The 14,459-nt window shown below is 40.8% G+C and overlaps 1 protein-coding gene across 5 annotated transcripts in view; it reads right to left on the bottom strand.

The window, feature by feature from the left end:
* ENTHD1 (ENTH domain containing 1) overlaps positions 1 to 14,459 on the bottom strand; it is a 102,396-nt gene that overhangs the window by 73,560 nt on the left and 14,377 nt on the right. For 4 of the 5 annotated variants that reach the window (XM_082739995.1, XM_082739992.1, XM_082739996.1 and 1 more), the window contains exon 3: positions 5,774 to 6,016. In XM_082739995.1, coding sequence (XP_082596121.1) covers positions 5,774 to 6,016 — 243 coding nt within the window. The remainder of the gene's footprint in view (positions 1 to 5,773; positions 6,017 to 14,459) is intronic. The other variant, XM_082739994.1, reaches the window with a different exon arrangement.

Raw genomic sequence — 14,459 nt, 5'->3', positions numbered from 1 at the left:
TGATTTTAATTGGAGGGAAGCCTATGGACCTAACTTGTGAACTGGTCTTTATTCTTACAGAGAAAACTGCCTTGATCACTCAGTCCCACCTGGTTCAGCACAACAAACCCAGGCTTTCCTTTCAATGTTCAAGTCAGGCCCCAAACCATTTTCTTAACTATTGACAAGTGCCCTTAAACAATTCAAGCCTGAAAGACACCTGCAGGGCCTTCAGGCACCAGCTCCAAGTCACTCTGACTCTTGCTCACCTGCCCTGTTCTTATTTACTTAATTAAATTAATTAATTAATTGAAATTTTTGGAAGGCAAGATCTGTGGAGATTTCCCATACCCCCAACGAGGCCAGAAATGTTGCAATGGTTCATCATTTAGTCTTTGGTTACTATGCAATAAATGAGTTTCTTGGAATCCCTCGTAAGTCTCATCACTAGAAATAGACCTAAAATACCTTTTAGTAAAAAAAAAAAAAAAAAAAAAAATACATCTAGTACAATGCCATTTTTATAAAAATAAGTTCTCTCCAGTTATCCATTTTCTGTATGTATATATGTACAGAAAGATGCCTAGAATTTATGCTCATCTGACATGAGTTATGGCTATTTCTGAGTGAAGACATTGAAAAATATTAATTCATTAGTGTTTTTGAGCCTGCATTGTTTTTACAAGAATAGAGTGGTTTTTTTCTGAAACAAAAATAAAAGAAAGAAAATAAGGGCACTTGGCTGGTTCAGTTGGTAAAGCCTGTGACTCTTGATCTCTTGATCTTGGGGTTGTGAGTCTGGGCCCCCCATCTGGTGTAGAGATAACTTAAAAATAAAATAAAAAGAAGAAGGAAAAGAGCCAGACTGGAAGTGAGTATTCTAAGGTGTTAATGGCAGTTGGGTTAGGGTGATAGAGATGGAAGCTACTGTTGTTTTGTTATTTTCTTTATTGTATACTTGTTTAAGTTGAAAAAAATCACTGCTTGCCATTCATCAGTGCAGCTGTTTTAGTAGGAACTGTCATCTGTGCCATGAGCCCTGCCATCTAGACTGCGTGGGATATGGCCACCAAGTGTGACTTCACATCAACTCTGTTAGTACAAGGTTCACCGTAGGAAGTAACATTAACACTGGAGTTTGTGCTTATAAAATCATTACTACTTTGAAGTTCTACTTTTGGTCCAACAGGAAATACACACGATTTTTGGGAAACATTTCCATGACATAGAGTGCTACTACATTTAACATAGACCAAAGTAATCCTTCTCTAATAGAAGTAAAGTTCCATTGCAAAGTATAGCACCAGTGTGAAAATGGAAGCTTTTTATGGAAGATCAGGTGACCAACAGAGGTAATTAATGCTTTGCTGGTCTGGTTGTAAGCAGTGTCTCTGGTGATAGCTTTTTATCGTTATCACCTCTAAGATAAGGGCATGACTGATGCTTACAGCTCCGAGAAGCAAGAGTTTTAACTGTGCACATAGGGTTTTCCTTGTATTTCTGTTCTCTTGGAGGTTATGCCCAGTGGTAGCTTTCAGTCTGTTTTTTAAAAAAGATGTTCAAAGGGAGTTTTGGTGAATGATGGCATCACGGAGATGAATTCGTAGCGAGAGTACATGTACATCAAACAATAATTATCATTCAGTCCATCTCTTCCTTCAAGCAATAAAATACCTAAACAAAAACTTTCCAAGCCTCCTACCACAATCAAAACTTGGAGAAAACATGTACGAATAGAAAAAAAGGGGATAGAGGTAGTAATGTGTGCATAACACCTTCTCCAAAGCTCCTATTTCCCCTTGCTAATTTACCACAAAGAAGCTAGGCACAGCTGTTTCAGCTCTAGATCCTAAAGCCTGGGAATCAGATTTCTAGCAATGATTCAACTTTACATTTCAATATAACTAAATAATTTAGAGATGTCTTTAAATACCTCCTGATGGAAATGCACCTGTGTAATACCATCACTTGCCTCTCTAACTGAAATGTTAGTCGCTTTCAATTTCTCTTTCTTCTCCAATACATCATCTGCTTACCCCATTTCCTCTCCATATTCTATCTTTACACATTACCTTTCCCTCATTTCAATAACCCTAGAGCAGGATGCTGGATTGAAAACAACTGTCTCTTACAGAGCTTCTCTCCAATTCGTATGGCCTTCATTCCTACACAAAGCAATAAGAATTATCTTCCACCAACAGCTGTTTTCAGTAATAAGAAAGCAAAGTTCTGTGACTAAGCTAAATACCCCTTCTGTTCTCCAAGGCCTACAGTGGTTCCTAGTTGCCAGTGGTACCGAAGTGAAATCTCCAAATACTCTTCGTTATGTCCTTTATGAACTCTCAATGACCTGTCCACATTTTTAACATATTCAAATTTATGTGTTCTATTCCATTTAGTCTGACAACCATGCATTAACATGATTAATTAGTTTCTTCTTTTCTTTACCTCTACAGTAGGGACTATTGAATTTCCCATATATTTATTCTCTCCTTCCTTAATGATAGATCCTCTAACTTTAATCAGGGCACATGGCTGTCCAGGATAAAAATTACATTTTTCAGCCTCTCTGGAGCAACAAGACAGAAAGACCTCTGGGTCCCTGACATCACGAAGAGCCATATCAGTCCTAGAATATCTAGCTCTGGATTATTTTTAGAAGAGAGAAAAAAAATCCCATTTTGTGTAAGCTGTTAACATTTTTGGTGGCCTCTTCTACTATCACTTCTGAGAACACTGAATTCTAACTGATTCATCTATCTCTGAGTTTTCATCAGCTACTTCTGTCCCACTATTAATGCTCCCCCACTTCATCTTCTTATCTCCCTCAGCACCCCCAAAACATATACACCAAAACATATACACCAAATTGTCAGTTTCCTTTCTTCTTTTAAAATACAGCTTCTGGGGCACCTGGGCAGCTGAGTCAGCTAACTACTTAACTCTTAGTTGCAGCTCAGGTCATGATCTCATGGGTTGTGAAATCCAGGCCCAGGTCGGGCTCCGTGCTCAGCGGGGAGTTTGCTTGAAGACTCTCTCCTTCTGGCCTTCCCCCTGTGTTCGTACTCACACTCTCTCTCTAAAATAAATAAGTAAATCTTAAAAAAAAAAAAAAAAAAAATACAGGGGCACCTGGGTGGCTCAGTGGGTTAAAGCCTCTGCCTTCGGCTCAGGTCATGATCTCAGGGTCTTGGGATCGGGTCCCGCATCGGGTTCTCTGCTCAGCAGAGAGCCTGCTTCCTCCTCTCTCTCTCTGCTGGCTTCTCTGCCTACTTGTGATCTCTGTCAGATAATCAAATAAAATCTTTGAAAAAAAAAAAAGAAATACAGCTTCATATTCAAATGCCCATGTGGAAACAGTTAGTTTGCTAAGCTTAATACAATTACTCTTTTTTGAACACAAACACACACATCTATGTATCTAGTATGTTTATGTGCATCTATACCTAGTGGTAGATAAATGAAGTTTTTAAATAATTTAACAGATTTCTAACACACTAAGTTTTTACATCCAAACATTCACTATTCACTTTTAAATAGTACTCTTAAACTACAATTCATTTTGGTGATGCCATCATTCACCAAAACTCCTTTTGAACATTTTTTTTTAAACAGGCTGAAAGCCGTCACTAGATATAACTTCATTTTTTAAATTTAAAAAATTTTGTTTTGACAGAGATCACAAGTAGGCAGAGAGGCAGGGAGAGTGAGGGGAAGAAGCAGGCTCCCTGCCAAGCAGAGAGCCTGATGCGGGGCTAGATCCCAAAACCCTAAGATCATGACCCAAGCTGAAGGCAGAGGCTTAACCCACTGAGCCACCCAGGCACCCCAATAACTTCTAAGAGAGCAGAAATACATCCAATTTGGTTACCAGTCCTAGAACAGTGTCTGGCATATAATAAGTATTCAATACATGTTCGTAATATGAAAAAAAATGAACTGCAGCAAGACTTCATTTGAAGGTAGACTGACTGTTTAAAAGTAGTCAAAAGTCATTCCAAGCTCAGTTTAGTGAACAAGATGTGTCATAAAGCTAGAGAATATCATTTGGGGTTAAAAAAAAAAAAAAAAAGCAGTGACTATAAAGCAATAAACTCAATTTCCTTGTATGAATCATAAAAATGGCTCAGAGCTAAGCTACTTCTTTGGCAATTTAAAGATTCATTTCCTAAGTTTACAGTAAGTTCATCAAGCTCGCCCCAGATTACACGTGGAGTTTCCTCTGCCTGGAACACCCCAGATACAGATGGACTGTCCCCTCACTTCATTTGGGTCTCCTCCTCCCAAAGGCCTTCCTTCACTCCTGACCTAAACTAAAGCCATCCCTGTCACTCTCTGTCCCCTAACACTGCTTTCCTTTTCTTTATAGGACTTGTCCCTAGCATAATATTTTATATCTATTTTGTTTGTGTGTGGTTAGTATATGTCTCTATCCCTAGAATATTTGCTCCATGATGAAAGGGACTATGGTCTACTCACTGTTATAGCTCCAAATTTTTGCTCGGTACCTTCAAATAAATTCAAACTTCAAATAAATTCCATAAATATAAGTTTATAATGAAAGAGAAAGGAAGAGAGAAAAGCAATGGAGGGAGAATAAGAAAGGCAACAGAGCAGTTGCAAAAGGAGTGAAGAAACTCTGGGCCAGTTCATAGTTGGTGATTTTACTCTGTAACCCTCTTCTGTAGTAGTTTGAACTGAAGGCTTCTGTGAGAAAATTTCAGAATGGGTCTCTTATCATTCCTGGAGATTTATTTCAAAATAAAATGGCCGCCCTCAAGAAAGAGGTTCCACTACATTTAGAAGCATGTAGATGGCATTTACTGTCTTTTACTGTCTTTCCGTCTCCGCAGTCCACACAAGCACAAAGTGAGAGAACATTTGAGAACCCCTGACCGAGTCAGAAAAGTACTTTAGTGATTTTTAGGATTGTTCCACGTTGGTATTACTATGAACATTCTTAATTTCCAGATTTAACTGACATTTGGAACATCTGTTCGAACTGAACACCTGTAGCTCTTTCAGGATCTTCCTTAATAGAGTTGCAGGATAAAGCTAGCAGGCCAACCTCTGAAAATACTTTTAACTCTACATTACTCCTGCTGTGTCTCTCACTTACAGCATGAGGTTTAGTTCCTTTCAAGGGACAAGGATCCAAGTCACATTTCTTTAATGTTTTTTGCTTCCTCAAACTGTCCATTCCTCATACAAAACTTCACAACAGGATTTGTACCGGAGAAGACAGAGTCCGTTGACATTCCTTTACTTTTTAGCAAATTTAATAGGAAAGATAATTGTATCTCCCTACTGATTTCTGTAATGCTACAAAGAAATTCCTTTTTAAAAAAGTTCAGTTCATATTTAAAATGTATGTACTATGAGGCACTGTCATCCTGTAGGAGTTTTAGACACTTTCAGAATTCTGAGGCACCTTTAAGCAAATGTAGGATCAAACAGCACAAAATGCATAATACCCAGACCCCGAGTCTCACATTCTAGTTATAATGAAAATCTTAAAATGAATCATGATGCCAAGTAAGCATCACTACTTTAATAACATTTAAGCTCAAAAATCCCACTTTTTTTGAAACCCAGATAACCTGTATTCCAAAAATAATCACAAATTTTTCTACTATTACTCTTCATCTCTGTTTTGTACAGTACAATGTCTAACATAGTAATAAGAGTACTAATATAGTATTAATATTTCAGCATGAAAACCTAATGTTTTATATTTTTTAATTGTTCTTAAATGATACCTACTACATTGTAGGTCTGTGTTCAGTATACGTACTTTTATTACGTAGCCTTGCAACCTTAAGAAGCTTACGTTTCTTCTCTGAGGCAGGAGTTTCTGGTGTGTGGGCGGAAGCACATGCTGTTGGTGAGTTAGCTGTACCAGGTAATCTTTTAGGAAATGTCATAGAGTAGGAGGTACGCCGTCTTGTCCGACATGCTACTTCCCTCTCTCTGTGCAGCAACTGTTCATCCATCAGCAATGTTATGACTTGCTTAGACTTCTCCCGGATATAATACCCTGAAAAATACATTGAATTGGTATAGGTAAGAAAATATTCACTGAAGTTACAATTAATTTCTATTCTAAAGAAAATTAGGGAAAAATGTAAACAGTGTAGCAAAGCAGAAAAAATCTGTAACAAGTCAAAGGGAAACCTAAGTTTCATTGGAGTTGTCAATAAGTACTCCTTTTCTTATACCTTAAGAAGTACCTAAATGTGTGATGAAATCCTATCACTTATTGACATGACATTTTTCACTCTAAATATATTTCCTTTTAAAAACAATTCATTCTCTGCAATAAACCAAACAATGTAGGCATAAAAGAAGAGGAATGAATTAGATCTAGATATAGGACAATGACATTGGCTAAAGATTTAAAGTAACATGCACGGTTATGAGTCGAATCAGTAAAGCACACGGGAAAATCAATCATTATATATGTATACAAGGAGAGAGAAGTAGATAGAGAAATACACGGGTGGATAAATGATGGATAGGCAGGCAGATGGCCAGCAGTGTCCCCACGCATTGTTAATATCGGCTACCTTAAAGGAGGACATTAGGGTGGGACAAGAGTAGGGAGGACAATTAGATTTTCTTTGACAAAACGTCTTATTAAAACAACTTGATGCCATTAATAGAGTGCCAGAGCAAAGTCTAAGACCAGAATCCTAATGACAATACTGTCCTTAACCAACTGTGTGACTCTGATATGTTAGGTGGTCTGTATGGGCTTGAGTTTTTGATGTGAAAACCAGTAGAAGCATATCTGCTCAGTGTAAATCACAGATACAAAAGAATACTCATTCAAATATATAGTATTATTATTACTAATCTCAATCCCTTCCCATGAAAAATGATAAAGGAAAACCACTTCCCTCTCCACATCTCGGGACCAACTCATAATAGAACATCTCACGTTTTCCCAAGCCTTCCTCCAGGAGTAAAATGACAAGTCCTTAAAGACCCACTACTGTGTTCATTTTGGGCTCTAAGCGTGGTGAATTGAAATATTAATATATCCAACTATAACTTACTAGCAGGGGAAGTAATGAGAAATGGTCAAATGGAGGGTGCTTTTGACAAAACCGGCCAACATGTTCTCTGCCAGTCATTTCATTAAGGACTGCTACAATGGTGTTAGAAACCTTTGCTTAAGTTGCCATCTTTCCCAAGATTATTTTATCTACTCTCAGTCTCATTTCTTAGTCACTTCCTCCTTCCAAACTTCCTTTATAACTGCTGTGAAGAGTATCCTTCTTGACGCCCTTAACTTCCTTTGAGGAATCTATAGTCCATAAACAAAAAAATCCTGCAGGGTTTTGGGTTACCACTCCTTGTCGCCTGATAGAAGCCTGCTGTGACTGTCAGCCCTTGGGGACAACATGCCAGACACCACTACTCCCTTGAAACTGCCGCAGCTTAGTTTGGGGGAAGGGGTGGAAAACTTGTTTTTCCATTTCTAACTTCACAAAAACTCATCTCCTTTTTGCTTCCTCTCTCTCCTCCAGCTGAACCACCCAGACTGCCTTATTCTGCTGTCACACCAGGCTCTCTGTCTCCTTCAAGCTGTGTGTTAGCTGTTGCTTCTGCCAGGGACTCTGCATGGCTAGGTCCCTAATTCATTCAAGTCTCTACTCAAATGTCACCTCCTCAGAGAAGCCTTACTTCTGCCCACCCTATCCAAAATAGCCCCCTTCCCATCACTCTCTATTCCCTTACCCATTTTATCACCACCTGCTATTGTGTGTGTGTGTGTGTACATATATATGTTTGTATATACACATAATAATAATTATATATATATACACATAATAATATATACACATTTATTTACTTGTTTACTGTTTGTTTCCTCACCTACAAGCTCCATGAGGGCAGAGAGCCTCATTCACCCAGTATCTCCAGTGTCTGGGAGAATGATTGGCACATAGGAGCTACTCAATAAATCTTTGCTGAGTAAAAAAATCGATAAGGAACAAATTACCAAAAAGTCTCCATTTTCTCCCTGACATAACGCAAATGGAACCAGATGGATGAAAGGTATCGAGTGCCAATTTATAGTGTAGCTGCCTGAGAAAGGTGCCTGGCCTGAAAAAGTTTCTTGCAACACCCTTAATTACAAGAGGTCAGAACTAGAAATTATGGGACAGATGTGGATTATTTCAGTCGGAGTCTGCATGAACTGGTGGGACTTGAAAGCAGCTACAAAAGTTCAAAGGTCCAAGCAGGTACATCAAGCAGAAAGCCAGCCACAATGACGAAGCACTTCTCCCTGAAACATGAAGGCTTTTTCCTAAGGGAGCAGGTGACAGCCTGCCACAGTGGTTTGCTTCATTCTCAAGGCTGTGCATGGCCATGGCTACTCCCCCACCACCACTGAGATGCTGGACAGTAGAAACCCAGCTGTTCTAAAGCACCAAAGTTGAAAGTGAAAAAAATCTAAAACCCCAATAAATGTGCTTCAAGGATGAGTAAAAAATAACAATTAGTACCAAAAAGATGGTATCTCCTTGCTGCTAAGCAATATGTTTCTGAAAGGAAAGGAGCGACCTAGCACTAGAACGGAATTGGGGAATAGAACACATGTAGGAAGTCACGGCTCTGTGTCTGAAAGAGAGAAAGAGACGGGGGGAAGAATGTGGGAGGGAGAGGGAGAGAGATCGACAAAGAGAGGGAGACATGGAGTCTCTGAAATGAGAAATCAAACTATGAAACAGATCAATACCCAAAGATACACCAAGACATAAAGCTTGTTATTGACATGAAGGGTAAAGTAAAAATAAAGCTATATTCTATTTTAATTAGGAAATCAGGGATCTTTAGGTTATAAGTGACAGAAACTCAAACTGAACAGACCATGGGAAAACCAGGGGTTGCCACTGGGCTTCAAGTATGGAGAACGCCCAGGACTGCTCCCCCCGTCCCCGTCCCTTCCTCCCTCTGCATAATGCTTTCCTTTTCTCCTCTTGCAGACCGGCTTCCTCCACCTGAATGTGGACATGGCCACAGAGAGTTCCAGGTTCATGCCTCACACTCTGCCATCTGAGAAGCCTCCCTCTTCCTTCACTCAAATTGGAAAAATCCAGGAGAATGACTAGGCTTGGCTCAGCTTGAAAGTCACATGCCTGTCCCCTTGGCCAGAGAGTGGCACGCTCCCACTGGCAACCGTCATCAGAAGGGCCCAGTGGACTGAGGGGACAGTCAAGAGGACAGAAAAATGAACGGACAGAAAGCCAACCTGAGGAGGCTTCTCAAACTCACACAAAGGACCGGGACATGCAAATCACTAAGCAACTCTGTGCCAAACCAAAAGCCAAGGAAATGCACTTATTCACCTCGGCGGTCATTTGATCATTTTTTCAACACTTAAGTTTCAGGAATTGTTCTAGAAACATGAGTGAGAGAAAAAATGACAAGATCTCCAAACAAGAAAATTTCAGATACAAATACATGCTCTGAAGGAAGTAAAGCACAGTAAGGAGCTAAACACCGAGCTGTGGTGCAGGGACGGACAGGCATCTCCCTCAGCAAGAAAAGGCCAGGCCTGCAGCCCTTCAAGCAGAGAGAGCAGCTCTGCAGCCCTTCAGGCAGAGGGAGCAGCTCAGCTCAGACTTCACCTCCTGCTGAGGGATCGCAAGCCCCTCCCCACTTGCCCTGCACACTCTCCAGTCCCTGCCCTGCTCTCCTACAGCACTTCCACACGCCGCAATTCTTATTGATTTGATAAGTGTCTTTTTCCTCCATTACAGCATAACATCCATGAAGGCCAGAATTATACCTGCTTAAGAGTTACTTCGGAAATGTCTATTAAATAAATGAAGGAACATGCTGAGAAAAAAATGTCCCAAATGCAGAGGAAGTGCGCCTGTAAACAAACACATGAGCAGCATATAAAGAGATCTGGAAATAGAGTAAATGCAGAGATGTTGGGCAATGAGATGTGACAGCAGCAAAGGCACACAGCAGACTTCTAGGAAAACCTGTATTACGCCTAAAACTGTGGTCATAAAATATCTTCACTCCCCTTCCTCCATACCTGACCCACTAACCAACCAAAATTTACTTTTTTTTTTTAAAGATTTATTTATTTATTTGACAGAGACGGAGAGAGAGAGAGATCACAAGTAGGCAGAGAGGCAGAAAGAGAGAGGGAAGCAGGCTCCCTGCTGAGCAGAGAGCCCGATGCGGGGCTCGATCCCAGGACCCCGAGATTATGACCTGAGCCGATGGCAGAGGCTTTAACCCACTGAGCCACTAGGCACCCCTACTCTTCTTCTTAGATTCCCTTCTCAATGAATTTTACGTCTATTCTAAACCCAAACTGTGAACATTCACCTCCCACGCCCGGGAACCCGTGTCCACTGATGGGAGCAGCTAGCAACTTCTACATCCGTCCTCTGCGCTCCATTGCCCTTAGTTTAGTTCAGGCGCTGCTCTTTTCTTGCCTGCGGAGTTCTGAATTATTTACTTATCTCCAGTCTCCCTTCTCCTGTATCCTCCACAATGTCTCTGCAGGTGAGCATGAGGGTAGGGTGGGGAGGGCGGGGAGCAGTAGCCCCAACAGTGTCATTTTCAAGTTAAAAAACCTTCAGTCAAGTTGGCACAGTCAGTTCATGCTTCGAAGTACCCCCGTGCTCTGCTCCAAACACAGAGTGAGAGACATCGCCGGCCTCACAAACAAGGTAAAAATCTCCAGAAATGTACGAGGAATGAAAAGGCGATGACCAGGGCTGAAGCCACAGGGCTGCTGGGCTCTTGACCCCGTTCCGCTCCTCAGGCGTTAGGGAACCAGAGCTGGTCTCACTGGGGAGCATCCATGTTTGTGAGAGAAGGCTGAGAAGAAAAGAGAAAGAAGGGGAAAAAACCCAGCTGCTAACTGCTTCCTGGGTTGTCGCGTATCTGCGGCTGTGATCTAGAAGCTAGAAGACACGTGAGCAGCCTTAAGGCTGGGAACTACACCGAGCCACCCGCCACCTCAGTGACCGCATCCAAGACACTCCGGTTCTGTCACAGGGCATGAGCCCTGAGCTGCCTCAGTAAGGGCTGTCCTGGAGGCTCTAGGGACGTGGGGGGCAAGAACTGAAAACCAACATACAGCGGCGAACACAGATAGAGGAGGAAGAATGTCCCAGTCAAAAGAAGACAGAAAACTCAAATTCCAAAATAGTTTTTTAAAAACATCTAATGCTTAAGAAAGATGGCTAATAAAAGCAGCAATCAAAACACAACTTCACTGCAAATGAAATCAGCGCTTCACAGGATTCTATAAGCAATATTCTAGATTCGTTAGAAGACTTTAGAATCGTAAATGAAGATTTTTATTTTCATGTATAATTAATTTAGTTAGTTTATCTGAGAGAGAGAAAGAGAAAGAGCACGTATGTGTCAAGCGGGGGCGGGGGGAGGGGCAGAAGGAGGAGGGGGACAAACTCCCAAGCAGGTGCCACGCCCAGGGCAACCTTATGTGGGGCTTGATCTCAGGACCCTGATATCCATGACCTGAGCTGAAATCAAGAGTCAGATACTTAACCACCTGAGCCACCCAGGTGCCCCCAAACAAAGATTTTTAAGTAAATGCGATTAAGAGAGATTAATACAGGAATCATATCCACAACCAGAAATATGAGATTATGAACCAAAACAAAAACAGGCAGAAAGGAAGTAAAAACAGATGGATATGAAAAGAGCCAGTTAAAAATCCTAGAAATGAAAACTGTTGTCAGTGGGATTAAAAAGAAAAAAACCCTCAACATCTGAGAAAAACTCCAGAATTTAACAGTTGAAGAGAAACTGAAGACGAGTTGGTAATTGAAGAATGGTATTAAGGAATTCTTCCAAAATACAATCCAGAGAGGCAACAAGATTAAAAAGATTAATTAAAAGTCATAAACACAGATTGCAAGGCCCAGTATTCACTTAGAAGAAGTTTCAAAAGAAGAAAATTATGGTAATCACAAAAAGGCAACATTCAGAGCAAAAGGGGGCTGGGAATTTTACAGAAAAGACATCAATCCTCACATCAAAAATGATCTCCAGGGGCACCTGGGTGGGTTAAGCCTCTGCCTTCGGCTCAGGTCATGGTCTCAGGGTCCTGGGATCGAGCCCCACATCAGGCTCTCTGCTCAGCAGGGAGCCTGCTTCCTCCTCTCTCTCTTCCTGCCTCTCTGCCTACTTGTGATCTCACTCTCTGTCAAATAAATAAATAAAATTTAAAAAAAAATGATCTCCAAAGACCAAGTAGGGTAAATAAAAATAAACCTATATGTAGAAAAACAGAACATTTAGGATAATGAGCTCTTAAAACTATCAACCCCACCCCCAAAAAAAGGTACCAATCCCTTCTTTGGACCACTAGTCAGCTGTTCAGCCAGCAAACATTTATTTGGCATTCCACCAAACTGGGTGAAGAAACAGGGATACCAATAAAGTCACCTCAACCCTCCAAACCCGGCAGTGCAGTGAAGGGACTGACAAGTACTTGGGTCAGACAGCTGCGTGCTTCGACAGGTGTGTGGACAGGTGCACTGGATGGGCAGGAACTGTGGAAACAGGGCAGCTGGCAAAGCCCTTCCTAGTGAATGGTTGCGTTATTTGGGCATGAACATACACTGCAGGAAATAAAAGTAATAAAAATAAAAATACGCCAAGGACTAACAGTATTAGCCAATATTGACTGATGACTCACTAGGTTCCTGACTTTCAGACATTATCTCCAGTCCTCACGAAGTCCATTTTACAGATGAGAAAAGTAAGTTTAGGGGGACAAAATCTTTCCCAAAGTCATAAAGTCAATAATAAGCTAGAAGGTCGAGACTGGCTCTATAAAGACCATAATATAGACTCCAATTTCTTTGACTGAATTTAGCATACAAATGTAAGTTTTTTTGTTTGATAAGAACCTTGAGAAAAGAATGTGTGGACACAGCCCCGAAGTGCTAAACTGGTTATTCTCCCTTGTTTGTTTACTGTCCTCTGTTATCCACGTGTGTACAACATATTAAGTGGAACGTGGGAGGACTGGCTGGACCACCGTATTTAAGTTTAAATAAATTTCGTGGTTTGTCTCTTGCTGTCGTGATGACCAATGACTATATTTGTTCAAAGGAGCAAAAGGTGATCCAAAATATTCAACTGTTTCAGGTAGAAAGGTTTTGTTTGACCTCACAGTAACATAACTCTTAAGTAATTTGTAACAGTAACAGAACAGGCTATGATGACCCAAAGCCTATATGTTTGCTTAAAGGAAATTCATCTGTTTATCAAAACTCTAAGAATGTTTGTTACAAGAGACCACGTTTGTTCAGCAGCCTTGTGTTAACCCACCTCTCGGAAGACGAGCACATCCACCTTGCAGTAATGAACCCACCCACCCTTATCCATCCAAGTGGGTCTGATGGTTAGAGAATTCTGACGACTGCTGTCTGACAGCTAGAGAGAGAAAATCAAGTCTGATGCACTGGGAAGCTAGAGTCTGTCCACAGTGCTTAGCCACTATCCCACATGCCTGGGAACGGCCTATCTCACCCTCCAGCCCCTGTTCTGTCCCTTCTGTAAAACAAGAAATATCCTCAGATTTCAGTTAGTTCGGTTTTAGTCTTAAAGCAGCCAGCCAACATCTAAAAAACTCTTTTATACTTTTAAATATTTTTTTTCTTGAACTCACTTTCCAGATATCCGGGCTCTTTGTAATTTAGTACAGTCGCCTTGAAAGGGAAATTCCAGTCATTCCTTTCTGCCTCCTACTTGCCCGCATTCTCTTTCTCTAAACCCTTTCTCTAAAACCTGGTGTCTTCTGCCCTTCTGTGAGAACCTGAACTCGAAAAACAACCTCCTCCTCCTCAAAATATATGTAAATATACAAATGTAAAATCTATAAATTTATAAATGAATCACATTGTCTAGAGTCTTTGCTGTTTACATTTTAGTTTGAATTAACTCTGGCTCACCAGGCTTACTTCCTACTCTAAGACATTATTTCACTGAGCAAATGGGTAGGTGATTAGGAAGGGCCAATTCTGGAGGCAGAGAGGCAGCCTGTACAAAATCAGCCATGGATATAAGTGTGAAGCATCTAATTCCTCACATTAGATGACTGATAATGACAGTGAAAAAATAAAATGGCACCAATGTCACCAGTGCACACTATGTTACTTCTAGTAAAACTGCTTAACATTACTTTTTTAAAATAGATTTTATGTATTTTATTTGAGAGAGAGCATGAGCAAGAGAGAGAGAAGGAGCAGTAGGGGGAGAGGGAGAAGCTAACTCCCCACTGAACAGGGAGACCCATGTGGGGCTTGATCCCAGGACCCTGAGATCATGACCTGAGCCGAAGGCAGAGGCTTTTAACCCACTGAGCCACCCAGGCGTCCCTAAAATATACCTTTTAAAAGAAATCTACTTTTAATTTAAATATGAGTGTGTGTACATATAAAATGGCCCATTTAAACAAAATT

Source organism: Mustela nivalis (assembly GCF_964662115.1).
Source record: "Mustela nivalis genome assembly, chromosome: 7".
Taxonomy (NCBI): Eukaryota; Metazoa; Chordata; class Mammalia; order Carnivora; family Mustelidae; genus Mustela; species Mustela nivalis.
The sequence above is the reverse complement of the archived record's forward strand: the minus strand, read 5'-3'. Positions and strand labels throughout refer to the sequence as shown.